Below are 27956 nucleotides of genomic sequence, written 5' to 3'. Positions count from 1 at the left end.
CCTTAATGATTTCTAACAGCATCTGCCTGATAGAGTCAGAACCTGAGTATACTTCCTAATGCTTTGCTTCTTCCCTCCCTGACACGCCTCCACTCCACTCACCACCTCACCTTCTTTTAAACTCAGTCCACACTCCCCTTGCACTGCAGCCTCCATAACCTCCACCCGGAGGCAACCCATCCCTGTAAATCTGCAGCCCTGCTTGCTCTACTAGCACCTGATGCTGGAGAGGCTCTGTGAGTGTTGGCTGAATCAAAGACTAAAACAGGAATTCTGTCACAGCAGTACTTTCTGAGATAGCAGCACACAAGGAAGAGGCTTGAAGAAATAACTGGTAAACAGCACTCCATCTCCCTATGAGCCAATACCTGGAGGCTCTGTGCTGTGTGCAGCAGTGTGAAAGACAAGGATCAATACTACTCTTGAAGGGTTACAACTCAGAGGGCAAAACCACACAGCCAAGGCACTATTCCAAGATCCTGCACACATAAGTTCATTTAATGTGCAAAGCAACTCTAAGAAATACAGACTGTTGTTATTCCCATTTTATAAACAGATAAGGGTATGACAGCCTACTCAAGGCCACACATCTAGTAGGGCAAGAATAGTGATGTAGGGAATTTGGGGAGGAAGAGGCTGGTATTTCTGAATTATTTCTTTAAATTAAATCCAATCTAGCACAATGTCCTGCACATTCTAGACACACAGCCAACTCTGTGCTCTTACTGGAGCATCCAATGTTTCTGCCCATGAACTACTTGGCTGTTTCTCTATAAACAAGCACCATAAATTCTACTGAAAAGAATGCCACAAGAGCGGACAAAGGGCCACATAATATCCAGGGCAGAAAATGTTTAGCCAAAAGCCAGGTGGAATTGACCACTGTGACTAAGCCAAAGCCAAGGACCATCCACGTACATGGTGCTTCCCACATAAGAGAAAAATAGGAAAGGACTAACGGGCGTTCAGAAGAACGCAGCATTCCTTCCTCAAGGCAACTCACTTAGGGGTTAAATGTTCTTTAACCCCTCACTGTTTCCAACAAGGAGATACTGGGAGAAAAGGATGCAAATGTGCTGGTTTCTCCACAGGAAGGGACAGATAGGCTACAGTTGAGATGCTGTCCAGACAACTCACAGAGCCTCTGGCCCACTATGCCCTGGCACACTCACCTCCACTGTCAATCAGGCGGCTCAGAAGCTGCGTCTTCCTCTGGTCCCAGGAGCTGAGATGGGGAATGACAGTACAGATGTCCAGGTCTGAGAGGTCACAGTCTTTGATGAGGCAGTTTCTGAGATGTGACTGCCCACTGACTTTGCGGGTGAGCAGCAGAAGTACTTCAGGCCACTTTTGTCTCTCCAGTAAGAACTTGATGAAGGTGTTGGCACAATCTCGGTTAACGTCACAAACCAGGCCAGCAGGAATTTCTTTCAAAATAAGAATAAACTATATTCCAAATTTGTTCATATGATTTCTCTTCCTCACCCAACTAAAACCCAACATACACACATAATTAAAATGGTTTATAAATCAACTTTTAAGCACTGTGAAAGTTTTATGAAGAAATAATGGATTACTTTGGACAAGTTACTTAATCACTAATGAATGTCAGAACAGGCACTGACTCAGGCTCCAGGGCCAAGAATGAAAACTCCCAGTAAAGTAGATAGAGCCTAGCCCAGAGTCCAGAGTTAAGATGTGTTTAAAGACAGAATGTTTGGTTCGGGGCAAAGGAAAGGTCTGCCTTCACTTTTTCATAACATTGGGAGGATACTCTACTCAGATACATTGAATTACAGGGAAATATGAAAGAAGAGCTGAAAAATCCAAAAGGTATTAGAGATGAGCCAGAGGACGTATTAGTCTTTAGTTTCTAACTTGGTCATGGTACATAAGTGTTGAGCCCTACAAGGCCCGGGCTTGAGGCCCAGTGTAACTTCCGGAGCCTAGCTCTCAAATTTGACGACCTGTCCTGGGACATGACTTCCAGGTACCGAGTGACTTAGCACTACCTGACCTAGAATAAGCCTCTGCCTAGTAACTGCTGAGATGGCATCATCTCATTGGCCCGCTATCCTCACTCTATATCCCACCCCCTCCATCACCCCAATCTAAATAAATTCAGTCCTGATACAAAAAAGCGAGTTCCTGCTTCCATAAGACTCCCGGCCCAGTGTGTTTCTCTCCAGTGGATGGGGGAGGTCGGGGTCATTCCGACACTCATCATCCTGCTCAGCCCCAGGGAGAGACCGGCTGGACTCGTCCTGCCTCTACCCTACCTGTCGGTTATATCGGCTAACTTTGAATATACTATGTAGCCCAGATAGGCCTTGAACTCAAATCCCCCTTCCTCAGACTCCTAAGCAGCTGGTACTGATTACAGGTATGTGCCACTGCTCTTGGCTAAATTTGAATTTCAAGTGAACAAACAATTTTTTAGTAGAGCTCATGTAATACTGAGGATATATTTACACTGAAAATTGTTTATCTGAAATTCAAATTTACTGAAAAAGTAGGATAAGGATAAACCACTCCCAAAAAGGTTCCTATGATCTCTCTTTCTCCAACTACAGCAGATGGGAGAAATCAAAGATTAACCAAAAAAAAGAAACTTGATTTGCTCTTACTGGCTTTTGCTTCCCATCTTTTTCTAGATCTTTGAAATGAATATTCATTCTAATACAAGAGAAATTAAATATAGGCTAGTCTGTCATCTTACTTTAACAAGGCAAACTTTTAAACAGATTTCTACAGTTCTGACCTTCAGAAGCTGCTCATGTCCTCCAGGAGCAGCACACTCCCTGCCAAGACCGAAGGAGTTAGGTCTCAGCTAACCAAGACTCTCCCCCATCACAGATTCAGCTGCTGTGATCAAAAGTGGGGGTATTCAACTGTTGTAAGAGAGAGGTGAGTCCATAAATCCAAACATGCTGACAAGTCTGAGGTTAGAGACTTGGGATAATCCCACTGAAAGTTGAAGATGACAGCTGGCCAGAGGACAGGCTGAGCTAAAGATGAAAGACGTGGACCCAGGTGACAACGAAGCCAATTGTGGGATTTCTAACATATAAGTCAAAAAATATTTTAAAAAACAATTTAAGCCAATTTGAGTGTGGCGGGGGAGAGAGATGAGCACAGGAACATACAATCCTCAGCAAAGCCAGGAGGCCTGAGGCCACATACCATACAACATAGAGCCTTTGGGAAGTTTTTTGCCAGACTTCAGTAATTGAATTTTTACTTTCACAACCTTGAGTAAGTTTACATGAGGACAGTTCAGGCATCATGAAATTCCCAGCTCAAAGGTTTCCTAAATGCAATTTGTCCAAAATGTCTGCATCTAATCTCAAAGGAGGTGGTCCCATCCTAGAGTCTGGGGCACACCAGACTCCTTTTATCCTTGGTCCATTATTATACAAAACTAGGCTGACCTTTTATATAATCCAATTTACCTAACCTCACTCTAACAGCTACTGGACATGAGCATTTTAGTAAAGGATGAAGAACTGTTTACTATACATTGTGCAGTTGGCTCTTAGCTGAGGGGAAAAAAAGAGGCAGGATAACAGCACCAGAGACAACTGATCAGTCTAAGTCACATATCCGGCAAATGGTGGAGCCTAGAGTCCCAGGCTCAGCTTTGGCCGTAACCACTGTGATATGCTACATACCCTGAAAAGCATTTGGGGTTTCTCCAGGTATCTTTTCTTGAATTCTCTGTAAAACTGTCACATCCCCTTACAAAGCCAATCTTTCTAGTACTAAGGATTGAACTCAAGGTCCTGTACTTGTTAGGGAAACATCCTACCACTGAGCTACATCTTTAGCCACCTCCCCATCCCCAACTTTTTTTTGAGGGTTTTTTTGTTTTGTTTTGTTTTGTTTTTTTTTTTTGGTCTCACTGTGTATCCCTGGCTGGTCTGGAACTCACTATGTAGACCAGGCTGGCTTCAGACTCACAGAGCTCTGCCTGCCTTTGCCTCCTGAATGCTAGGGATAAAGGCATGTGCCACCCCCAGGCCTCAATTTTTAAAATGCTAAACTTTAGCTACTTAGGACCTAAAATCTTCCATAATTATCTAAGGTGGATCATCTAAAGTTCTTTTAGGATAGTTTCCTGATTTTCTCAGGAAGAAAATAAATTAAACAGCATTCAATTCTACAATAGCCTATACATCCACCTCGGCTAGTATCTACAGAAGAGAGAAATGACTATGGCACTGTGGTTGGAAAGGAAATGGCCCCAAAGGGAGCGGCTGAGGTGTGGCTCTGTTAGAGGAGGGGTGGCCTTGGTGGAGGAAGTGTGTCACTGTGGAGCTCTGAAGGCTCATATATGCTCAAGCCAGGCCCACTGTCTCAGACCACTTCCCCATTGCCTGCAAACCCAAGATGTAGGGCACTCAGCTACTTCACCATGTCTATCTGCCACCATGTCACACCATGATGATAATGGACTAAACCGCTGAAATATAAGTCACCCCAATTAAATGATTTTTCCTTTATAAGAGCTGCTGTGGTCATGGTGTCTCTTCACAGCAATAGAAACTCTAACCAAGACAGGCATATAAAAAATTATTAGAGCACCAGCTTTTATTGCCAGCACTACAAAAACTTGAAGGATCATTAGCAAAACAGCCTCCATACTCCCCAAGTCAAAGTGAAGGCACTCCAAAGTCAGGGGCACAGAGAACAGTAATGGAGATCTGAGGAGGTCCAGGAAGAGTCACATTATTTGATGTGCCTTCTAAAGTCAAACACCAGAAATATACCTACACCCATGTCTGTGATAAATACCTATAGACTCATAATCCAAGAGCCTGAGCTGTGAAGCCGCAGGAGCCACCCTCACTACTACAGGGAGGACACGGCAACCACTTGTCACTGAGACAGAAACTACGCATAGTGTTACAGAGACTGACTTTGACTCCTGGACTTTGCCTCTTCCCTGCATCCAAAAATACCTAGGACTACACTGAAACCACAGGAGAGAAGGGAAGAACAGCCTCTGTAAGAGGAGACTTCATTCCTACTGGGCTGATGGGAGCTTGTACTGGTCCCCCTGTACCACACGTTTAAAAGTCTTCCTGAAAGATCATTCTTCCCCCAAGAAAATTAGTTTAGCATAAAAGTCACATGAAAATGAACAGAAACAAAGAGATAATGCTGTACAATAAACACATGACTGCATGACACAAACTAGTTAAGAAGACAGTTGCAGACTGGAAAACCTCCAGCATCGGGGGAGGTTCATAAAATGTTATAAACAACACAAAATGCTTAAAAGCAGCATTCTAAATGTGACAAATGGTGTCCCTAGATGAAGGCTTCAGGTGCTTTTTTATCATCTAAGTTTTCTGTTCCTTTTTTCAAAATGTCCACAAGCTTAATAAGAGACAAAAGAAACATCAGAAAACAAAGTTGCTTGTGTCCCATAATTGAGATTTTTTTTAAAAAGATGACTATTAACTGAAACATAGCAAGACAGAATAAAAATATGCCAAAGTATAATTAACAAAAGATTGTCATTGTTACACAAAACTCCAATTTTATAAAATATTTGAAGTCAAAATTAAAGGAAGCTTCTGAAGTTGCAACAGAGCTCAGAAGTCATCAAAAATAGAAATAAATCATTTCAAAAAAAGACTTCTGTTTTACCCAAATACTATCACTCAAGGTATAAAAGATAAAACTGGTAAATTTTATTACATACAATGCAATCATCAAGCTAATATATCAATTCCATTTTATAAAAGAAATATAAAAATACATAACTGCCCAGCGGTGGTGACACACGCCTGTAATCCCAGCATTCGGGAGGCAGAGGCAAGTGGATCTCTGTGAGTTCGAGGTCTACAAAGCAAGTTCCAGGACAGGCTCCAAAGCTACAGAGAAACCCTGTCTCGAAAAACAAAAAACAAACAAACAAACAAAAAACCAAAAACCATAACTATGCTTAAAATAAAAGACTAAATGATCAATTCACAGATATTTTAAGTTTTCCTGGTAGGTAAATCCATAGAAAATTAGTATTTTCTTTCCTACATTTCATGCATTTTCTTTAAAAATACTGGCTTACAAAAAGGAAGAAAATGTAGCGGACATCCTAGGTCAACGCCCCAGCCTGCACTAACTGAAAAGAAGAAGCCTCCCTCCCAGTGTTGACAGAACTCAGCAGAAAACATCCAGCTCTTCCAGAGCCTGGATCCAAGCTCACTAGGCAAAGCCTCAGGAGGCAGGGAGGAGGAGAACACAGGCAGCAGCAGACAAAGGCTCCATCTTACTCCTGGTCCTAAGAAAAGGCCTAGCAACAGCAACCAAAGCAAGTGGACATGGTGCCATCTGGTGGTGGCCACCAGGAGCTGTCAAAAACAGTTTTATAATCTTGACTGACCAAGAGTAAAGCTATATTGCTCAAAATGGTGACTGGAGAGAAATGCAGAATCTAGGGTCCCTTCTGAACCTTCCAAATCACAATCTGCATGCACACATTGAGAAATCTCTGGTCTTAAGAACAATATTTGGCAAATCATTTATTTCTCATTTGATGCCAAAGGCTGCCCTATCCAACAAGATTAGTATCACTACCAGTAAACGGGGTACATGACTTTTGGAAAGAGTAAATGGAGAAAGTACCTTTAATCCTATTCTGCAAGCTTTTCAAAATTCATCCAGGTGGAAAACAAAAAAATTGTCCCAACAGTGCTGAGCTCAGGACCACATGTGTAAAAACCAAAACTCATCAGATCAGAGTGATCAAGATGAAGATACAAGCAACCTAGGGGTGGATCCTCCACAAACTGGGATTTTTATTTGTCCTGCAAATGATGAGGATGAGGAGGTAGGCCTACACAACTGAAGGTAGATTCATCCTCGTGTCTGTGCCCCAACACTCTCTTCCTTTGGTTCTTCCAGAGGAAAGACTAAAGTCTAAAAGTAGCCAGATACAGTAACCTGTAACTTACTTACATAAGATCTAACTAAATCAAAGTAAATTTTCAGTTCTCAAATACATAAGCCAGATACATCAATAGCCATATGTGACTAGTAGCTGTTATGTCAGACTAAAGGGATACAGAACACTTCCATCTCCTCAGATGGTACATACATTGCATGGAGCTGATCTAGAAACATATCCCACTGCCACTTTAGTTTTCAAAATTGTACATCAGGAAAAATCTTAAAAACAAAATAACGGTATACAACTCCATGCAGCTATGTACATTCCAAGGGACCATATGATACATGATCCCACTCAGAATTATATTCAAGGATTGCCTTCTAAGCTCTAGCTAGGAATACTTTGATAGATACAGAATTCAACTTACAGTCCCTTCCTGCCACTGACTTCCTTTTCTTGTTCAACTGTATCCTGTTGTTGTTGCTGTCATCACTTTTAATTCTGCATTTCACAATTGTCTTTCACTATTCCTTCAGCATAGCAAGGAATATTTTCATGATCAATGTTCTGAAACATCTCTGCATGATCAGTATCTGCCAATGAGAACTGGAGCCAATGAAAGGTGGAGCCATTGAGAACTGGGGCCAGTGAGAGATGGAGACAGTGAGAACTAAAGACAGTGAGAACTAGAGACAGTGAGAACTGGGGCCAGTGAGAGCTGGAGACAGTGAGAGCTGGAGACAGTGAGAGCTGGAGCCAGTGAGAGATGGAGACAGTGACAGATGGAGACAGTGAAAACTGGGGCCAGTGAGAACTGGAGCCAGTGAGAACTGGGGCCAATGAGAGATGGAGCCAGTGAGAGCTGGAGCCAGTGAGAACTGGGGCCAGTGAGAGCTGGGGCCAGTGAGAGCTGGGGCTTTGAACTAGACTGTAACCACTGTCAACTGGACTACCTGGGAAGCGAACAAGCAATCCTGGAACACTGCACATTCGTTCCTCTTGTGTGTGCTTTTCTGCCAGCAAATACAACTTAACTCTGATGAGCACAGAGACCAGCATAGAGTCCACTGAGCTTCTTCTCTTGGTTCAAAAACCAGACTACTAGTTAATGTTAAAGAAGAGGAGGAGGAAAGCTGTCTCAAGGTTAGGCTGTGGCTCAGACATGGAGCACTTGCTTAGCAAAGACAAGCCCCTGGCTTCCAACCCCACCATCACAATAAGCTAATTAATTAAAGCCTGTGTCAGATGAGATGTCTTTAGGATTAGATGATATTAAAAGGCACCATTAAAAAATATTCAAGCTATTCTAAGAATAAAGGTGAGAATTAATAATTTTATAAACATGTCAGCCACTTCCTACCTATTAACTAATGTTCCTGGTTTTGTTTTTTTGTTTTGTTTTGTTTTGTTTTTGTTTTGTTATTATCTTAAGCCTTCTAAATTCATAGGCAAAGTAATCTCTTTGGTTACTTTAGATTTCTAAAACTGTGAAGGCCATTCTGAAACTGGGATTATATAAACAAGTTATCAGAAAGCGCATCACAATGATGGGCTAATTACACTACCCTATGGGGGAAAATCTTCATTTCTTAAAAGATGAATACATTTAAAAACAAAACCTGGTATATCACAGTCTGAAGTCTGAACATCCATGGGGCAGAGGAGAGTTGAGACTCCACAAACAAGCTTCCCTCCTCTCATTATCATGGCCTCGTGTAAACAACAGAAGAGAGTTTAGATTAATAAAAGTGAAGAGTGTGAAGATGCCAGAGGGTGTTAAATGAAAATCAGCTTCAGTCTCCCCATCTTACTAAGACATTCGTATAACGGGTGCTGAAGAGCTGGCTCAGCAGTTAAGAACACTTATTGTTCTTCAGGAGGACCCAGGTTTGAGTCCCAGCACCAACAGGTCAGGTCACAGCCACCTGTAACTCCAGTTTAAGTGGATCTGACACCCTCTTCTAGACTCATGTATGGTACACTTACACACATGTAGGCAAAACACTCAGAGCCATAAAAGAAAAATAATAAATCTCTTTTAAAAATATCCTGCTGGGTGTTGGTGGTGCACATCTTTAATCCCAGCACTCAGGAGGCAGAGGCAGGTGGATTTCTGTGAGTTCAAGGCCAGCCTGGTCTATAGATTGAGTTTCAGGACAGCCAGGGCTACACACAGAAATTCTGTCTCAAAAACCAAAACAACATCTTACTGAACTCTGGCAATTCCAATAATCTTGAGATGACATCAGACTGTCTCCCACCCCCAGCAACCCACTCCCAACAGCTGCCTTTATCTACCCATTCAAGGGACAGGGTCTTTCTGAGGAACTGAAATAGCTGCAGGATACAAACACTGGCCATTTCATATGTATTATCAATCTCGCCCTTTCATTTACAAATATAAATGACAGAAAAATCAGGAGCTAGTTAAAAAAAGCAATGGTGCCAAGCAATGAATCAGGAAAAGGGGCCAGCAAAACCTCAACAGTAACAGAATAATTAGGTGAGGACGGCATTCTTTGAATGAATGTGGCTGTAGTGACATTCTTAGATGTAGTTTGAGAGATGAGGCAGATGAAAACCACCAGCACTGCAGTAAGAAAGGCTGGAAAGAGGGCTGAGCAGTTAGAGCACTGGCTGCTCTGCTGGAGGACCCGGGTTTGATCCCCAGCACCACATGGCAGCTCACAATTGTGTGTAATCCAGTTTCAGGGGATCTTACACCCTCTTCTGGCCTTTGAGGGCAGCAGGGACACCATGGTGCAATGACATCCATGGATGCAAAACACTCATATACATTCAAATTTTTTAAGAAAAAAATAAAACAAGAAAAGAGTTCTTAGAAATTAAAACAATGGTTTTCCAAATTTTAAAATGTAGCAGTAAACAATGGGAATTACACAAGGAAAAGCTGAAGACCAAATAAGTATATGTATGTGAGGGAAAATAAGGAGAGAAAAATCCAAGATATTTCCCCAATGACTTACTAGTAGTAGAAAAAATTGAAGGGGAATAAAATGATAGGAAATATTTTCCCTTAGCTAAGAAAAAACAGATTAAAAGGAACCAGCAAGTTCTACAAAAGAATAAGTAAAGACCTCCATCCTGATATATCCAAGGGAAATTTCAGAACTAAAGGCCAAGAATATTCTAGGAAAAAAAATGAAATGACTAACATGAGACTTCTGATCAGTGGCGACAGGGGTTAAAAGGAAATTAAATAATTTTTTCAAGTTGTCACACAATTTTATATAATATTGTATAAACCTAAAGATACTATAGATTCACAAATATACCAGTAAAGGCTGCCACTAAATGATGGCAGGTTGCTGATGGTGAAACACAGCCTAATGACCAAAGTACTAACAAGAGGGGATAGGGGAAAAGCAAACTGCTGTCAATAGATAGAACAACTATATCCAAATTATCAAGCAATGTGATGAATATATGGAGTTTCAAAAATTCCATAACTTTACCATCCATGCCTCCTCCATGAAAAACTTAACTTGAGTAGGTATTCTCGAAAATCAAGAAAGAAATCGATAGGTAACAGAAAGTATAGAAGTCATAGATGAGTTCTGGAGGTATTAAACAGCACTACTTAAAGAGGGTCACATTGAAAGAGCAACGGTTTCAAGACAGTTGGTGATTCATTTCTATGGGCCCAGCCATGCCACTTATGGCAGGAAGGGTAATATTTTACACAATCACACTACCATGAAAATGCCACCTACTGGTTTCCAATTTTAGAATCAACCCATAGATGAAGCAGGGAAAACTTAAGAGTTCAGGATAGAAGGTAAGTGGTACAAATCGCACTAGCACACTAGCCTGGCAGTAGAACTAGAATAACCATCCACTCTGTCTTACACAGCAGTCTCTCCAAACCAACAGTCAAGAAATAGAGATGCAAGTGTATTCTGAATTGTCGGCAGTGACCGTTTCTGAGAAGTAGGCTTAATTTTGGTTGTCTCCTATTCTGTATGTTTTTTCTCCCTTGTTCCATGTGAATACATTGTGTGTGGGGGGGGGTCACCCATACTCTTGAAATGTAGACCTGGAAATGTTCCAAGGACATTGTAGATGCTCTATAAGAGTTATCTCATTCTGTTTTTACAAACGCATTTTCTGAACATTGGAGGGGAAAGGTCTCACTTCCACCTACATATGAAGAAAAAATAAATCAATTTGCATCTACTATGACAGAACCAATTCCCCAACACCTCCCCACAAAAAGTAAATTCACAAAGGCAGTATCAGCTACTGCAGCCTTAAAACAAAGCTGGTGTCTCTTTGGACTTTAAAATTGTTCCTATGCAGCTTATTTTATTTTTGTTTAATCAAATAAACAGAGGGTCTTACTGTGAAAAAAAAAAAGTAAATTCACTGGTGCTGTACCTGATAAGCCCTTAGAACTTGAAGCCAGCTTTTCCAGGTGACTGTTGATTTTCTCAATAGCTCTGAAGTTCTTGTTCCTCTTCAGGACATCCACAGCAGACCGAGAGTGTTGATCTAGCAGAGTAGGGTCTGCTCCAAAGCTCAGTAGCATCTGCACATCTTCTGTTTGTCCTGGGGCAGGCCAAAATGAGAAGAGGGGAGGCTCATGGTTCCTTCCATAAGGAGATGTCCCCATGAGTGCTCAAGGGATTGGGGATCCTCTTGTTTAAGGAGCCTAAACTGACAGCCTTAGGCAGTCCACCCAACTGCCCCAAAGCAAGGATCCTGGTGTGGAGTGGGAAGGACAATAGCTTTTAAGAGGTTCAGAAGTGCACTCCTCTCTACCTTTCTCCCCTCTCCTTGGCAACAAGCAAAGAGAGGGGAAATCTGGTTACTAGGCAACAGTTACAGCTGTAAGGATTAGAGTAAGCTGTACTTCAGATTTCTTTATCCCCCAGAGAAGAAGCAGAATATTGTTCCAGAAAAAAATTTAAATAAATTCTTCGTATAATATATATAAATATAATTATATATTACATTATTTATTAGGTGTAACATTATATGTAATAAATATTATATATATATATAGAAACAAAAGCCTGCCTGGTGACAGAAGAAAGAAGCAGCAATTTCTTTGGCATCAGGGTTTGTTATTGTTGTCATTGTCCCCACTTTCTAGTCCCAACCTTCCGGGTGTGACTCCATTTGAGCCCTGGTGTCTGACAAGCATCAAGGTGTCTCAGTGATCACAGGTTTGATTATTTTCAGACTGAAACAGGTATGTCCCTGGGGTGCACAGGACTTAGGCAGGTACAGAGAATTAACTCAATGCTAACCTTCAACTCCCCTGTGTAATATTGACTAAAGCTTACTGTCTGACAAGGATCTCTATGCCAAGGGTCAGGCTGCTCCCTGTGCTGTCTTCTCCCATCTCTACTCACAGCTGCTTCTCTCACCATACAGAAATGAAAAACTTATACTTCCTATCCACTGAGATCTTACTGTGGTAGGCACAATACTAAGCCCTAAAATTCCAGACCCATGGTGTGCATACACCCAATCATACATTAATCTAGGTACTGAGCAATGAGACTCTGCAAATCCACAATCAGCTAACCTTATGACAGATTATCCAGTGGGGCATGACCTAGTTATAGAATCAGATGCCAAAGTTCTGGAGACCAGAGAAGAAAACCAATCATCAAAGACTGGAAGATGAGAGGGCCTTGATGCACAGGAAGTTCTCCCCAGCTGGTTTTGAAGGTAGAGGATGCCACAGAGTGACTATGGGTGGCCTATAGAGCAACTTCAGGCAGACGTTCAAAAAAGAAAACTGAGACCTTAGCCCAGCATCTTAGATTCTGCCCACCAACTATCCTGAACACAGACCTGTAATTCCAGATGAGAACACAGCCAAAGCCAACACTTTGAATTCAGCCTCTCCGGAAAATCAGCAAAAGACACATCATATCAGGCCAGACTACAGGCCCACAGAACTGTGAGCTTAAAAATGGACATCAAACAAAGAGAGGGAGTGTCACTGCAAGCCACCACATTGTTGGTACGTTGTTACATGGCACAGGAAACTAAAGCAATTATAAACAAAGGAGGTAAAATCTTCCCATCTGCAGGGTAGCAAATGGCCAATGAAAACTAACTGATGCTTGTTTTCAATGGCATTGCATGAGCCGGCAAGATAATTCAGCAGGTAAAGGCACTTGCCACTAAGGCTAACAACCTTAGCTCAACTCCTAGAACCTATATGGTGGAAGAAAGAGCACCAATTCCCAAAAGCTGTCTTCTACTTACACACATGCACACAAACACAATGGTGTTGTTGTTTTGTTGTTGTTTTTTTTTTTTTTTAAGAAAGAAATCCCTATTTCCAATGTTGCTTGCCGTCAGAAGGTCACAGCTCAGCCTTGGACACCAAATCTGCTCCAGATGACACCACCACCATGCATAAGAGCCAACATTCCTGTCACCTTCATTGCACTGATGCTGAGGTTTTATTACCATTGTAGAAAAAAATGTTCTGTGTTTGAGGCAGCATCTCACTATATAGAGCAGACTGGCCTCGAACTAAAGAGATCCACCTGCCTCTGTCTCTCCAGTGCTAGGATTAAATATATGTGCCACCACACATGATGAAAAAAAAAGAATGTTTTCTTATATAACCAAGAGAAAACAAATAATGATGGGTCTGAGAGTTTGGGGAAAGTGAGTCATCAAACTGAGCTCCCTGGGAGTGAACAGCTTTCCTCCTTCAGAGTCTAACAAGACTTTCCATGTCACAATAACTAGCCTCTCTTCAGCTATGCCAGTCTCTCTTACATGCAGCCTGTACAGCACCATATGCATGACAGGATGGAAGTTCCATGTTAGGTTCTAAGGACCATAAAGACCACGTCGGTTGCCTGCTTCACAGATTATCTCAGGCAGCCAACACAGATCTGGCATAAAATAAAGCACTTTGTAGCATACAGTCAGGGAGTATGGGGCGGGGTGTGGCCAGAAGCCTATGTTCTTGCATCATTTAACCTCACAGAAGCCACCTGAAAGAGCACAGGAGGCCAGTGATTCTCCTGTCACCCATCTCCTTCATGCTGACAGCCTGTTTTCTCAGTCATATTTAATTCAGGGGAAGTCTGGTCCTTTGAGCCTGCCCTGTGTGGGTTTCTAATGTCTGCAGTCACGGGACCCACACCACACCTTCCAGCATAATCTCTCTACTCACGCTTGATGGAGTATCCTGGGAAGTGGGCAGCAGCAACATGCAGGACAGTGCAGCCAGCATCGTCTGTGTAGTTGATGAGGCCTTTCCACTCAGGCTTATGCTCCATTATCCACCTGAAAAGCTGACTCTCCCCTGGACAGAGATAAGTTGCAAATATTATTTTCTACATAAAATCAACAAAGCAAATCAACTGTATGTCCCCTAAAGGATCAAAATGGGAACTCAGCACACACTTTTACTCTCCAACAAAAGGTGTGAGGAGAGGCAGGCATTTCATGATAATCTCAGGTCAGGTCCTCTAGAAGGCTGGCAGGGATTTTTACCCATTTAACTTACGGGGGGGGGGGGGGGACCTCAGGAAAAAAGATATGAACCAAGCAGGGCAGGGGAAGGAGCTGAGCAAGGGTGTGGCCCAAGCTACATCTGGTTCCCTATTGTAAAGAGACAGGACGGGGTCTTGACCTTCAGGACACAGGCAAATTTCACAAGTCTCCTCATTTGAAAATGAGGTCCAGGATTAGACTGCTGCTTCTAGTCAGGCTTTACTTTCACATGTTTGTCTATGAACCCTGTATAAGAGGAAGACTAGCATGTACAGAATCCTGAGTGCATGACATGGATAATGATGGAACACAAATGAAAGACGGAAGAATAAAGCCACAACATCCGGCCACCTTACCCCCTCCAGGAAGATGACACAGACTAGAAGAGCAAACAGAGCTCTCTTGGCTCCTTCTGGTCCAGGAAGATGTTAAACTTACCCCATCAAGAAAACACAAGTTTCTATCTGAAGTGTTGGTACAAGTGTATGTGTATAATGACAGACTCAAAGATTTAATTTTGTAAAACAAATGATAAGGCTTTAAAGAGTCTATTTTATGAAGATGGAAAGTCTTTAGGTCTAGTGGTACATGCCTGTAGTCCCAGCTACTCTGGAAGCCAAGACAAGAGGAACACAAATCTAAGGCCTGCCTGCATTACACAGTGAATTCAAAGCCAGAGAGTAACTAGCAAAACACAAGTCTTAAAATTAAATGGGTGTGAGAGTAGGAGTAGCTTGCCCAGCATGTGTAAAGGTCCTTCTTTCTGTCCTAAAAGAGGGGGGAGGGGGGAGAAAAGAATGAGAGGGGGGGGAAGGGAGGGGAGGGGAGGGGAGGGGAGGGGAGGGGAGGGGAGGGGAGAAGGCACACAACTGTATCAGTATTAGTCCATGTTCCTCTCAAGGATCCTCCAGCTACAGTCCCAAAACACAGTTGTAGACCCTCTGGGCTACATAGAAAAACATGCTGAGGGACAGAACCATACAAGCCACCTCTGTTTTTACAGTTAGCTGTTCCCATCCCTATCTACCCTTAATAAAGATGCTTTGTCCTTGCTGAAAACCAGAATCGCTTGGACAGTCTGCTTTCAAGTGGCTCAACTCTGGACAGAGCTCTCAGGTTCTGAGCTGTCAAGCAGCTAGGTAGGTGTGTGAAGGGGAGAACACTCACTTGCTTGGATGCAGAGCCGCATGAGGGCATGGAGAGGGTAGGGTCCTATGGTTTCAACATTTGCACCAATGGAGATGAGCCACTGAACCAACTTGGGCACTTGTTCCATTTTCTCATAAAGCCCAATGAAGACATACTTCTGGAAAGAAACAACATACACCAGTAGAGTCATAGATGTTACTACATCAATACAAAACTGAAGCTCCCCCAACCACACATTTCTGAATCAGTAAAACATGAGTGAACTATTCTCAGCCTGAGAGCTGCATAAATAACACAACTACAAGGCAGCAGGTACAAGTGACATGGCCTCCTATAAAGGCACATTTCCAGAATCACTCCCTTACCTCAAAGAGGCTTTTCAGTGACAGCTCAGAGACATAGATATCGCGTGGCAGTCTGTCTTTCTTTGATGACAACAGTAGAAATGACTGCTTGTAAGGAAGAACAAGAAAAGGTTGGCATAGTAATTTTCTCCACAGCTTATTAGAGCAGAAAGGTTACTGTATGTCCCAACAACAACAAACAAAAAACAAGCTTCATCTACTTTTTAAGCTACCTACAAAGTTTGTCAGCCTGAGCCACGATAACCAAAGCCTCTCTGTCTAGCCACCTCCCTGGCTGATTGTAGGCAAAGCTCTTTCCACAGTCCCTCACAACCTACTAAAGACAAGACTCTCTAATATCAAGCATCTTGGCAGAGGATGAGGGTAGTCTGATGTCACACAAACGTAAAATTCCAGGCTCTGTAAAATCATGCCTAGGGATACGGCCCTCATACACATCCCTGCCAATGGACTAGGAGCATAGAAACTGAGAGTAAGGCCATATTTTGCTTCTAGATCCTTTCAGTTTGATGTACAGTCAATGCTCACCTTTCACAGGCCCACTGTCCATGCTCAGTCCTAGATAATGCATTCAGGGCTCTGATAGTCATGACTGCTGGCCTGGCTTTTACAAGATGCCTCAGTCTCCAGTACTTGAAAACTACCTAGACATCACACAGCCAGGATGTTGGGTCTGCCTCCTTGGGCTGAATTCCTGAGCCCTCCATTGATTGTGTAGGATGATAATGTCAGATTACTATAAAGTTCCTTAGCTCAGCAGTTAGAGATGGCTCAGTGGTTAAGAACATTGGCTGTTCTTCCAGAGGACCAGAGTTCAATTCTCAGCATCCACATGATAGCTCATAAACATTTGTAACTCCAGTTCCAGGGGGCCTGATGTTTTCTTTGGGGCACCAGGTAAGCATGTAGTACACAGACATACATGCAGGCAAAAAAAATCATACACATTTAGAAAGAAAAAGCTTGTTAGCCTAGTGCTTAGCACATTGTAAGACTTCAACACACAGTAGCACACTATCACTAGGTGCTCTTCGCCATTCTTTTTAAATTCTCAGCCAAACCCTAAGAAAAATAAGTGAAGTGATTTTGTATGCTGCAACTTACAAGTGAAAATCTGCGATTCAAAGGAGAAATTATTAGTCCAAGTAGTAAATGGAGGACTAAGGTCAAGGATACCCCCAGGCTCTTCTAGCTGTTATTCACCAATCAGCAATTTCCTAAAACTACACAGAAAGCTTGAGTTATGAGAATGGCTCCCTTGGAAAAGTGCGTGTGGTGTAAGTACAGGAATCTGAGCTCAGTGCCTGGCATCCACTTAAAAAGCCAGGCACAGACACAGACATCTACAACTCCAATGGAAGCAAGAGAAGACAAGTCAATCCCTAAACCTCACTGGCCAATCAGCCTAGCTGAATAACGAGCTCTAGGTTAGTGACAGATCTCGTTCAACAAATAAGTAGAGAGTGATCGAGGAAGACACTCAACATCAACCTCAGGCCTCCACACACAAGCACACACATGTGCATATACATCTGCATGCATATATGCACACACAAAGAAGTGCACACCACACACAATATACATAACAGAGGCACATCCACACAGAGAATAAATAAATGTTTTTAAGAAGTTATTCTGGTATCAAGATAAACACAAAATTCATTATATTCCCTTGGTATCAAGAGAAGATTTTATTTAATAGAGTGTGTTCTCCTAGTAAGGGAGCCACCTCCTGTACTCACGTGCCATAATCCTTTCTTTGCCAACTTCTCTATTACAGATTGCCACACTTGGGTTGAAAATCCAGCAGTGAAAATATGATCAAAGCAGGGCAGGAAACTCTGCAAAACAATGGAGTCACCTGAAAGAAAATTGCATAGTTTAGAACTCTCAAGTGAGGGAAGTCTAGAGCCTTGAGGAAATGTTTCCCCAATGAAGACCACATCAAGTTAAATGTAAGTAAAAGATCTCAGGTTGGGGATTTAGCTCAGTGGTAGAGTGCTTGCTAAGCAAGCGCAAGGCCCTGGGTTCGATCCTCAGCTTAAAAAAAAAGATCTCAGGAGGAAAACTCATTTCAAAATGTGAAGTCCATTATGACTGAATAGGGTAACAAACATTTTAAATTTAGCCAGGGCCCTGGATACTCTCAGGGCCATCGACTGCATCATCTCTGGCAAGGGATGTAATACAGAAGGTCTCTCTGAGCCCTCCTGGAAGGAGTAGTAAGGCCTCCATCCCTGGGCAAGGAGGGTTAGAGCTATGATGCCAAACGCACATTGTGAGCTGTTACAGGACCACTAGGTTATTTTCATAATGAACAAGGGGTCAATGAAATGGTGCAGCACAAGAAGGCTTGCTACAGTCTGAAAACTTAAGAAAAAAGATTAATAACATTATTTTTTTAAAAAACTTTTAGCAGATTAGAGAAAAATACTTGAAAGTCATAGGAAATAACAAAATCATCTAACACAAATAGTATAAGTAGGCAATCTCTAACCAGCAACAAAGGACACTTCAGGTTATAAAACAAGACTCTAACAGCTTTAAGTCATTAGTGTAATCAGACTTCCCTGTTTTTACAAAGGTACAAGTCACTGAAGCTTCCAAAATGCCTTCTGGTAAGACCAGTTTCTTTCTAACTGAATATATTAGCCCCAAATGAACACTTTGGAGTCATTTTCCCATGAGGCATTCTGGGTTAAGTAACAAAAACTGAAAATACTTTTTCCCAATTTGACTTACTGCTCATAGTTGTGAAGATCCCAACAAGAAAATCAGGAACCTGCACTTGGTCTTGGCTTCTCTGCAAAAGTCGAAGACCCTCAAAAAACATTCGAGCAGCTTCGTAAGGCTGGAGCAAGTGCAGCAAGGAGTAGCCGGCTCGGTAGTATCCCTGGAAAAGGACAAAGTAAAGCTGATGTTCCCTCAGCCTCTGGCCTGCTGCTGGAAAGAAAACAAAACTGCAGTGTGGGGATATAACTCCAGAAGCCTCACTGTACGCAAAGAAGCTCTCCCCTCTCTCTCACACTCACTGTCTGCCTCGTGTGTGTGTGTGTGTATGTGTGTGTGAGTGTGTGTGTGTGTGTGTGTGTGTGTGTGTGTGTGAGAGAGAGAGAGAGAGAGAGAGAGACAGACAGACAGACAGACAGACAGATGGATGGAGGCTTGTGTGGAAGCCAGAGGTCAACTTCAGGTGTCTTCGGATCCACCTATCTCCCTCTCCAACTAGTGCTGAGGTTAGAGGTACGTGGGTTCTGGGGTTCCAAACTGAGGTCCTTATGCTCTTACAGCAAGTACCTCCCCCACCCCAAGTCATTCCCCTAGAGCCAAGAAGGACTTCTGAGAAGCAGCAAGCACAGGCTTCCCACACTGTACTTTGTGTCATGTCTTTCTGATACACCTTAGCTGTTAGGAAAATATGTATCCATGCCCAACTCTATCATCTCCATAATATCTAACGTGACAGTGAGGGTCGAAAGCAGGCTGCTCCCAGTCATGAGTATGGCTTACTGTTCACACTGCCGATCACAGTCTGGGCAGGACAATGAAAAGTGTCCCGTAGTTGGTGTTCAGGAAAGAGTGAGACTTCTGTGTTTACACAGAAGTTGTTTCTTTTACTCAAAGTAAACACAATTTTCACTATGTGCAAGAAAAAACTGCAATGACATGACAAGCAGAGAGTTACTCAGCTCTGTATTATAAGCAATAGGAACAAGAGGCAAAAACATTTTTTCTGTAAAAAAGAAGAAAATCACAACTAAAAGTGAGAAGAGCCCAAAAAGATGGCTCTGTGAGTAAAGTCACTGACTGACAGGCCTGATGACCTGAATTTCAGTCCAAGACCCACCCGGATAGACAAGACCAACTTCCACAAGTTGTCCTCTGACTACACACACACACACACACACACACACACACACACACACACACACACACACACACACAAATAAATAAATAAATAAGTAAGTAAGTAAGTAAGTAAGTAAATAAATAAATAAATAAATAAATAAATAATAAATAAAATTTAAGAGGGAGAATGGGCCAGGCTGCGGTGGCGCACACCTTTAATCCAAGCACTCAGAGGCAGAGGCAGGTGGATCTCTGCGAGTTCAAGGCCAGCCTTTAATCCAAGCACTCAGAGGCAGAGGCAGGTGGATCTCTGCGAGTTCAAGGCCAGCCTTGTGTACACAGCGAGATCCAGGACAGGCTCCAAAACTATATAGAGAAACCCTGTCTTGGGGAGAAAGAGAGAGAGAGAGAGAGAGAGAGAGAGAGAGAGAGAGGGAGAGAGAATGGTCTGATTTTATAAACACACAAGTGCAGGGCTCCACATAAGACTGAAAGGACACTGTCTCCCCAGTTCTGTCACCTGCAGTGGCAGGGACCCACCAAGACTACTGTCAGAATTAACAGAAAGCGTTCACAACCTGGGTTCATGCAAAAGCAAGCCTTTAGAAATTCCACTTAACCTTGGATCTCTCAGTATTCATTGATCTGAATTAACCTTTCTTTGAATGTCTAAAGAGCTCAGATAACAACTTGAAACAAAGGGAAAACTATATCTGTACTGTGTTGGGTTTGTTGGGATTTTGATTTTTTCCCCCAACCATGTGAGCTAGCACAGAAGTTCCCATTTATTTGTTTCCTCAGATCTAAATTTTCATCTTTTATTCTGTAGGGGTGAAGAGGATGTCAATATTCTATCCCCAAACATGTTGCTTTGTCATAAAGATTATTTTAAGATGTAGGCATTTGTGATCCAAAAGAGGCAGAATAAAGCCTTCCTGGAGTACCCCTCCATCACACCAACCATCAGCCCTGAGGTGTCTGCTCACAAACCTGCTTTCTAAAACAGCTCTTACTTTCCATCTGTTTCCCTCACAAGCTGCAGCCCCTACACCTAGGGTCCCTTGTCTTTCCACTCCTGTTAAAAATAGCATCAACTTTCCGTCTTGTTTCCTTCCTTAGAATCTCCTAGGGAATCCCCATTAAAAACATATCAACAGATAAAACTAAACTGGGAATATCATTCAGAACTTTCTCGGGCCATGGGCAGAACTGTGGGAATGCATGCCAGACCCAACTACTCCCCACTCTAGCATACCTCTGAGAAGAATTCTCAGAAATGTGCTTCTATTTTCAAGCTCAATAGTATCCATTCCCCACACTGGGGATGTAGCTCGGTAGAGGAGTGCTTTCCTGGCATGTACTGTGGGTAAGTACCTACTTATAATGTAAAATATTCAAGCCTCTCTCTTACTATTTGAGTCATTTGTGGCTCGAAGTTCCCCACATCTTCCCATTGTGTTCTGTTGACAACTATTTTGTTTTTGAGTATCTCCTTAATTCTTGCAGCCCTAGGTATCATCCATCTCATTTTACAGTTGAGGAACCTGAGTTTATAGCTAGAATCTCTCATGCACATCACAGCATGTAACAGAGAGGCTAATGTTTGGTGCTATTCCCAGCTTATGAAGGAGCCTTTCTCAACTACTCAGACCACTAATTTCACACTTCAGAGTCTGTTGCCTCAGATAGCTACAGACTACTGTTGAACTTAAAGCCTCATATTTTTATTTCCAAGCTATTCTACTCTTCAGTTTGAGTATGAATTACTCAGGGTCTGACATGACGTCTTTCCTTCCTTTTGTGTGTCTTGAAATTGCATTACAGGGTCAACACTTGGGACATTTCAACTGAAAAAGCCTCAAATTAGTGCTTACCAGGCTTGGCATAGTGGTGCATGCCTTTAATCTCAGCACCCAGAAGGCAGAGACAGGCAGATAGATCTCTTTGAATTCAAGGCTAATCTGGTCTATATAGTGAGCTCCAGGCTAGCCAGGGCTGCATAGTAAGACCTTGTCTAAAAAAAAAAGAAAAGAAATGCACACACCACCACCACCACCACCACCACCACCACTTACTGACCTTTGTTAATAGCCTTGAAGAGTCTCACTAGCCTCTCAAACTTCCCCATCCCCTCAAGGGGTCTGCTTTCTACTGAACTGCCATCTGAAGTGGAGCTTTGCTAAAATGAAGCTCAAGCATCTTCGTCTAACTACATGAAGTCTAAGGAGCTCTCCCTACATACCAATCTCCAGCCTCTCACTGAGCCCCATCTACTAAGGAGTAGGGTTCCACGCTCCCAGGCAGCATGTCTCAACACTCACCATCCCTGTACCTACTCCTCTTGAGGCAGGGCTCCCCCATCCCATGGACCTCTGTCTGAAGAGCAAGTGCATTCAAGAAGAAGCATTCCTAGAACATCCACTTTGACAAGAAGGAAGAAAAACAAGCAAAGTAAGAAGAGGGAAGCAGTCACTGCTACCATACCTTCACATAGGTCGGGTCCCACTGGAGACACTCCTTGGCAGTAAGAAAAGCCTCGTTCCATTTCCCAAGGCTGTAAAATGCATTGGATTTGTTGCACAATATCACAGCCAATTCCCGAGGGGGCGCCCTGTGAGCAAGAACAAACCAGAAATCAGCAAAGACATCATTCTGCAAAATTAGGACACAGACCTCAAAGGCCACCACTCTGGAGCTGGCTGCTGGCTAAAACCAGACAGAGGGTTTTAGCTGGAAATACCTGTTATGCATATAATATGTCTTTTGTAGCCCCCTAAAAAGGCTGGAGCACTTACAATGCACAAACCTGTGTTTCCCTGCTCCCAAATACTCTGCTCACACTTTTAATTATAAATGCTTTCAATATCTTAATTCCATCCCCAGACTGATCTCTACAAATGTCTTTATTTGTAGAGAACATTGGTAAAAATATAACAATGATGATGCCATATAAGTGGGGATGGGAAGGCATTCCTACCAAGACTTTAAAGAGTGCAGATGTGGCATGCACACTATATCATAGGAAGGACCTCTCAGAACACATGATTACAGTCTCCATTGCCAACCCTGAGAATAGGCTATAGACAAGTGGCCTCTGCAGGCTTGAAGGCAGGCTCCATGGGCAGGGAATTCCAGAGTACTTGTACCCATTGTGTGGATTAAAGGGGAGACAAGGGTTTTGGGTGAATGAGGCACAAGCTCCTAACTCCTGCTTGTAAGGAGGAACATAGTTGGAAGATAGCCAAAGAGAAGCTCTCTGAAGCATTGGGGTGGGGGCGGGGAGCAAGGGCCACCATGCCTGCACCCAGGGCATACAGAGCAGCAAGGGTAATGCTGGAAGCAGGCTGGAAGAACAAAGAAAAGTTCCAAATGCACCAGTGTCAGGGGAGCCCAAGTGCCACTGGGATGTTAGACACTCTGAGGGAGAAAACAAGATTTGAACTTTGTAACACAAATTTTTTATTATTTAGAGCTGGGATTAAAGGCATGTGGCTTCTCAAGCAAAGACATGAGATCTCAAGGGCTGGGATTAAAGGTGTGTGCCACCACTGCCTGGTGGTGAAGGGATGTAACCCCAGAGACACACAGGAGGCAGTGGGGTCAGCAGCAGATAATAAGCAACAAGAGAAAGGAATAAAAGACAAACATGGGAAATCTCTTACAAAACAGAAAAGGCTTTGGATGAGGGAGACCCCCACTACACAGGTGACATCTACCTGTAGGAGGGACACAGTGCTTCCTCTCAGAGTTCCTCTCTGTGCCCCCTCCCCGCCCCCACCAGCAAAGCAGAAACCCTGCTAACCCCAGACTTCTGGCTTCCAGAACCATAAGAAAACAAATCTATAGTCTTAAGCCACTAAGTGTATAGTAATTTGTCTCTGCAGCAACAGGAAACTAATAGAACAATAATGCTGAGGCACCATGTGCTTTTTTTCATGCATACAGAGAACTTTCCAGAAATGGCATCACAACAAACTAGATACAGAAGCAGGCAAGATTTACAAAAGCAAATTTCTTATTATACTGTTTATTTTGAGAAATATATTATTCATAAAAACATTATCTTCCTGCATCTATTGTTGCTATTTTAATTTTTATTTTTATGTGAAATGAACTTTTGTAATTACTATTTCAGATGAGCTTAGCAAGCTATAGGTTTCATCCTACTGTTCATGCGTGTTCTTTGTTCTCCTGCTTCCCATTGCCCTCCTGTATCCACAGCCTACTCTGGCTAGGTTCCTTCCTTCACCTAGACAGTCCCCCAATATTTTACACATCAGTAATTATTTTCTCAGTTTTGAGTTCTAGTCCAGACTATATTGACAGTTATAGCCTATAGAAATAAAGAATCTCTGGTATTCTTGATCATTTCTTAGCCTGTCACATGATATTACTATGTCTGAAAACAGGTTTCCTAAAGCTGGAGAGTGAGGAAGGCCTGGGAGCCTGAGCGCCTGTAGTGTGGCCCTGTGGCCAGGGGGAAATGCAGAGAAAACTGACAAGATGAAAGCGATGACAATGAGGACGCCTGGAGGATCAGCCACCCCAAAACTATGACCCTTACCCAAGGGGAGGGAAGAAGTTCTCTTGGGTTTCCTATCAGACTCCATTTCCCTGTCCTAACAGCATCCCTTGACCTCCTGTACTAACGAGGAACAGAGGACAAATGGGAAATGCTATGAGAAAGGAACCAGAAACTAGGTGACAAGGCACGTGAAGAAACCATTAAAAACAAAGCCCTTCTTTAGTCAAAAGGAAACAAAGGCTAGAAAAGCTGAACACTCACCCACACTGTATAACTGCCAAAGAATCTGGATGGCTTCATCATACGTTTAAGAACCTGGGTACCAGATTATTTCAATAGATGAACATAAACAACTAGGTCCACCCTGTAGGAAGTGGAAAGCTGGCCGCCCTGCTTGCTACCAGGCCCATGTGGGGTACAGTCACCTTCAAGCCCATTTTGTGGAGTCCACAGAAGCAATTCATTCTAACCCCACCCACCTTGAAAGAGTACACCCTACCCACATCTCCCGCCAAGGCAGGATGTCTGAGAAGACTTTCCTTTCTCAGTTTCCTTGTAGCAAGATTCCATTTACTCAATGGCCTGCTAGGAGCTGCTTCCAAACATAGGACAATCCAACCCTAAAAGGTGCTGAGCACTAAGACAGGCACATTTACTTGTCACCACAACCCATGAGGAGATCTAGTTCCCAATGTTCATGTATGAAAACAAGCTCAAGGGGGTTCAAGTCACTTGCCTACAGATCTGCAGGTGACACTTTTCATTGTTTTACCCCAGATCTGATCAATTCCAAGTTTCTAACCTAGATCCTATGCATGTTAGGACAAGCAAAATTCAGTTGACAGTCCTTCTTTTGCTTATAACACACTGACACAGAAATCCACTGTGGCTCTAAAGACCCCATCTATACATAGTTAGGTAATGGTACCACCACTTCTCCAGCTCCTTCCTTCTTAAAACTATAATACAAGCCTGGGAACATTTGACCCAGAAGTTGCTTATACCCTCCAAAAAGTCCTTCTTCTTTCCAGTCGTGGCCTCTTCTGCTCACTGTCACAGCTCTGTGACCTAGCATCCAAGGCCACTTAAAGAACTGCTAGAACCATTTGAATGTCAGACATGGAAAGGGGACAGATGACCACCTCGCATTTGTCTCAAAGGTTGGGGAAAAGGGTCTAATAGCCCTGGCTACATGATGGGGACTCTAAATATGATAAACAAAGGCAGGAGCAGAGAGGCCTGAGAAAGCCTTAAGAAGCAACTACCAAGGATACAGGGAAAAAAGTGGGGAGGGGTTCAAAAGAGGTACCCCTTCCAGTATGGTAGTAATGAAGGCAAAGTGGTGGGGAGAGTATTAAATAATGACAACACAGGCATCCATGTATGCCTTGTACCTATGGGGTCATAAAGTCTGTTGAGTGTCTTGTTGGCCAAATAAGTTCTTGTTTCTGTAATAATTCTCATTGCTTTTATCATTTCAAGTCTTGTCAAGGAGTTGGAGGAAGGACCAGAACTGAGCAGATATGATGGTGGCTTAGTTTAAACACACATGAGCTGGCTGTGAAGGACATTTCTGGACCTTTCTGCATTCCTTAGGTAGAACTTTATGAAAATGAAGCCCATGACTTCTATACAAGTCAGAACACAAAACTCCACCCACACTTATTCTGTGATCTCCAAATTACATGACTTGCATTTATTAAGAAATTACTAAGGGGCATGTGAGAAAATGTCAAGAACTGACTTAAATGGTAACAAAGTGGTGTGTTTCTCTTCCAAATACTGCCAGCCATTTGCCCAACAAATATTTATCAAACCAGTCATTACCAGAAAGCTAGAACATGAACATCCCCACAACTGATAAAGGGCTAATACTTGTCCTGTAAAATACCTTTCTATTGCTAGAGAAGTCCAACCAAGAATGTGGTGATTTGTTATAACGCCAGCATTCTAGATGCTAATGCACGATAATGAGTTTGAGGCCAGTCTTTATTACCCAATGAGACAAAAATATTTCAAATTTGAGGAAATAGCCTCGTGGATGTTTACCATAGTGAAAATTGGAAATAATCCTAAATGTTTCATCACTCATAATAGATTTAAGTCGATTATAGATTATCCATGCAATAGAACACCATACATCATCATACATTTTAAAAATCATGTAACAGACATTTAATGACAGAGTAAGTTAGTAAGGAAAAATATGGGCTACACAAAGTCATACAATCCCAAATGAAATTTTCAGCAGATAAAGTATTGAAAATATGACCAAATGGCAGCAGCCACACCACTGAGGCTGAAGTAGGGTTTGGGTTTTCCTCATAGTTTCTCCCGAATTCCGCACTTTACAATGCATGACCTTGATAGCCAGAGCATCAATGACATCCAAATGAGAGTGTAGGAGTACAGCTGGACCCAGCACAGACATCTCCCTGACATGCAGAAGTGCAACGACGTTTGTCACTTCAGAATGCTTTCACAGAAACCTGCAGAGAGCCCTAGGTGCTGCATGGGCAAGTGCTGAAGACAGCTCCACACCACAGTCTACATCACCTCCATGTATCTCGTCCAAAGGAAAGAGGCTGACTACAGCAGAAACTGTGACCACAGACAAAAATCTCTCAAAAGGTTTCTTACCAGGCAACTTCCTGAATCTCTGCTATGGGACTGACCTCCAAGGTCAGGATGACAGGACTCTTTGGCTCCTCATTAAAAAATAGTAATAATAAATTGAAATTGTAATACAAAAATTTGTGGGGCTGGAGAGATGGCTCAAGATTAAGAGCCAGCGCCCACATGGCATCTCACAACTCTCTGTAATTCCAGTCTCAAGGGATCTAACACCTTCTTCTGACCTCCTCTGGCACTACACACACAGTATGTGCAGACATACATAAAAGCAAAATACCCATACACATAAAAATAAATAAATCATTTTTAAACATTTTGTCAACTAGTTCTTTAGACAAAAGCAAAATTTTGGTTATGAGAACTGTGAATCTGATTTGATCTTTTTTTCTGAGGCAGTCTTTGAATTCTTTTGTCTTTGTACCTCATTTGTCACAGAGTGAATCCATAGGAAAGAACATAGGCTATGTCTGAACTAGCCTATTGCAATTATCCATGCAGACTGGGAGTTCTGTGGCTCCCATCAAGCCTGTGTCTAATATTTAAACAGAAGTTCATTGTGGATCCCTGAAACAACAGCAATGCAAAGTGGATGAGGCTACCTTCTCACCTGGTATATGCCATACAAGTTTGGCTTTGTGACCAAAAACTACATAGTCTCTGTTCTCTGCCATAAGAAGACAGAGGTGTTAGCCTATGTCTTCTGAACCAGCCAAAAAGCTGGGAATTCAGGATCCCAAAGATATTAAGCAGAATTCTGCTCTCAGGAGATTGTCTTAAATAAGAGACTCCACTCCAGAAGGAATGTCTATGCCCTGACTTTTGTTAGCCTGGTTCATGCTGGGAAACCCTCAGCTCAGAATCACTTGCCAGGTATCACAAATTAGTGGATCTGTAGTTCAAGGTATCTCCTATTTCCATGTGTGGGCAGAGACATTTACACCTAACTTTAACCACCTGTGGCACCACCTGTGGCAACAATGGTCTTGACCTAGACTCTCCTAGTCTCTGAGAGTGAGTTTGGGATGGTAGCTGACACGGC

At 42.6% G+C, this 27956-nt stretch overlaps 1 protein-coding gene across 1 annotated transcript in view; it reads right to left on the bottom strand.

Moving 5' to 3' along the window:
- Trank1 (tetratricopeptide repeat and ankyrin repeat containing 1) overlaps positions 1–27956 on the bottom strand; it is an 82467-nt gene that overhangs the window by 32433 nt on the left and 22078 nt on the right. Inside the window, exons 2-9 of the mRNA XM_036194107.1 lie at positions 22243–22369; positions 18652–18802; positions 17652–17770; positions 15910–15993; positions 15563–15701; positions 14073–14204; positions 11297–11467; positions 1173–1427 (exon numbers count right to left, since the gene is read on the bottom strand). Coding sequence (XP_036050000.1) covers positions 1173–1427; positions 11297–11467; positions 14073–14204; positions 15563–15701; positions 15910–15993; positions 17652–17770; positions 18652–18802; positions 22243–22369 — 1178 coding nt within the window. The remainder of the gene's footprint in view (positions 1–1172; positions 1428–11296; positions 11468–14072; positions 14205–15562; positions 15702–15909; positions 15994–17651; positions 17771–18651; positions 18803–22242; positions 22370–27956) is intronic.

Source organism: Onychomys torridus, chromosome 7 (assembly GCF_903995425.1).
Source record: "Onychomys torridus chromosome 7, mOncTor1.1, whole genome shotgun sequence".
Taxonomy (NCBI): Eukaryota; Metazoa; Chordata; class Mammalia; order Rodentia; family Cricetidae; genus Onychomys; species Onychomys torridus.
This window is presented reverse-complemented; position numbering and strand designations above follow the sequence as displayed.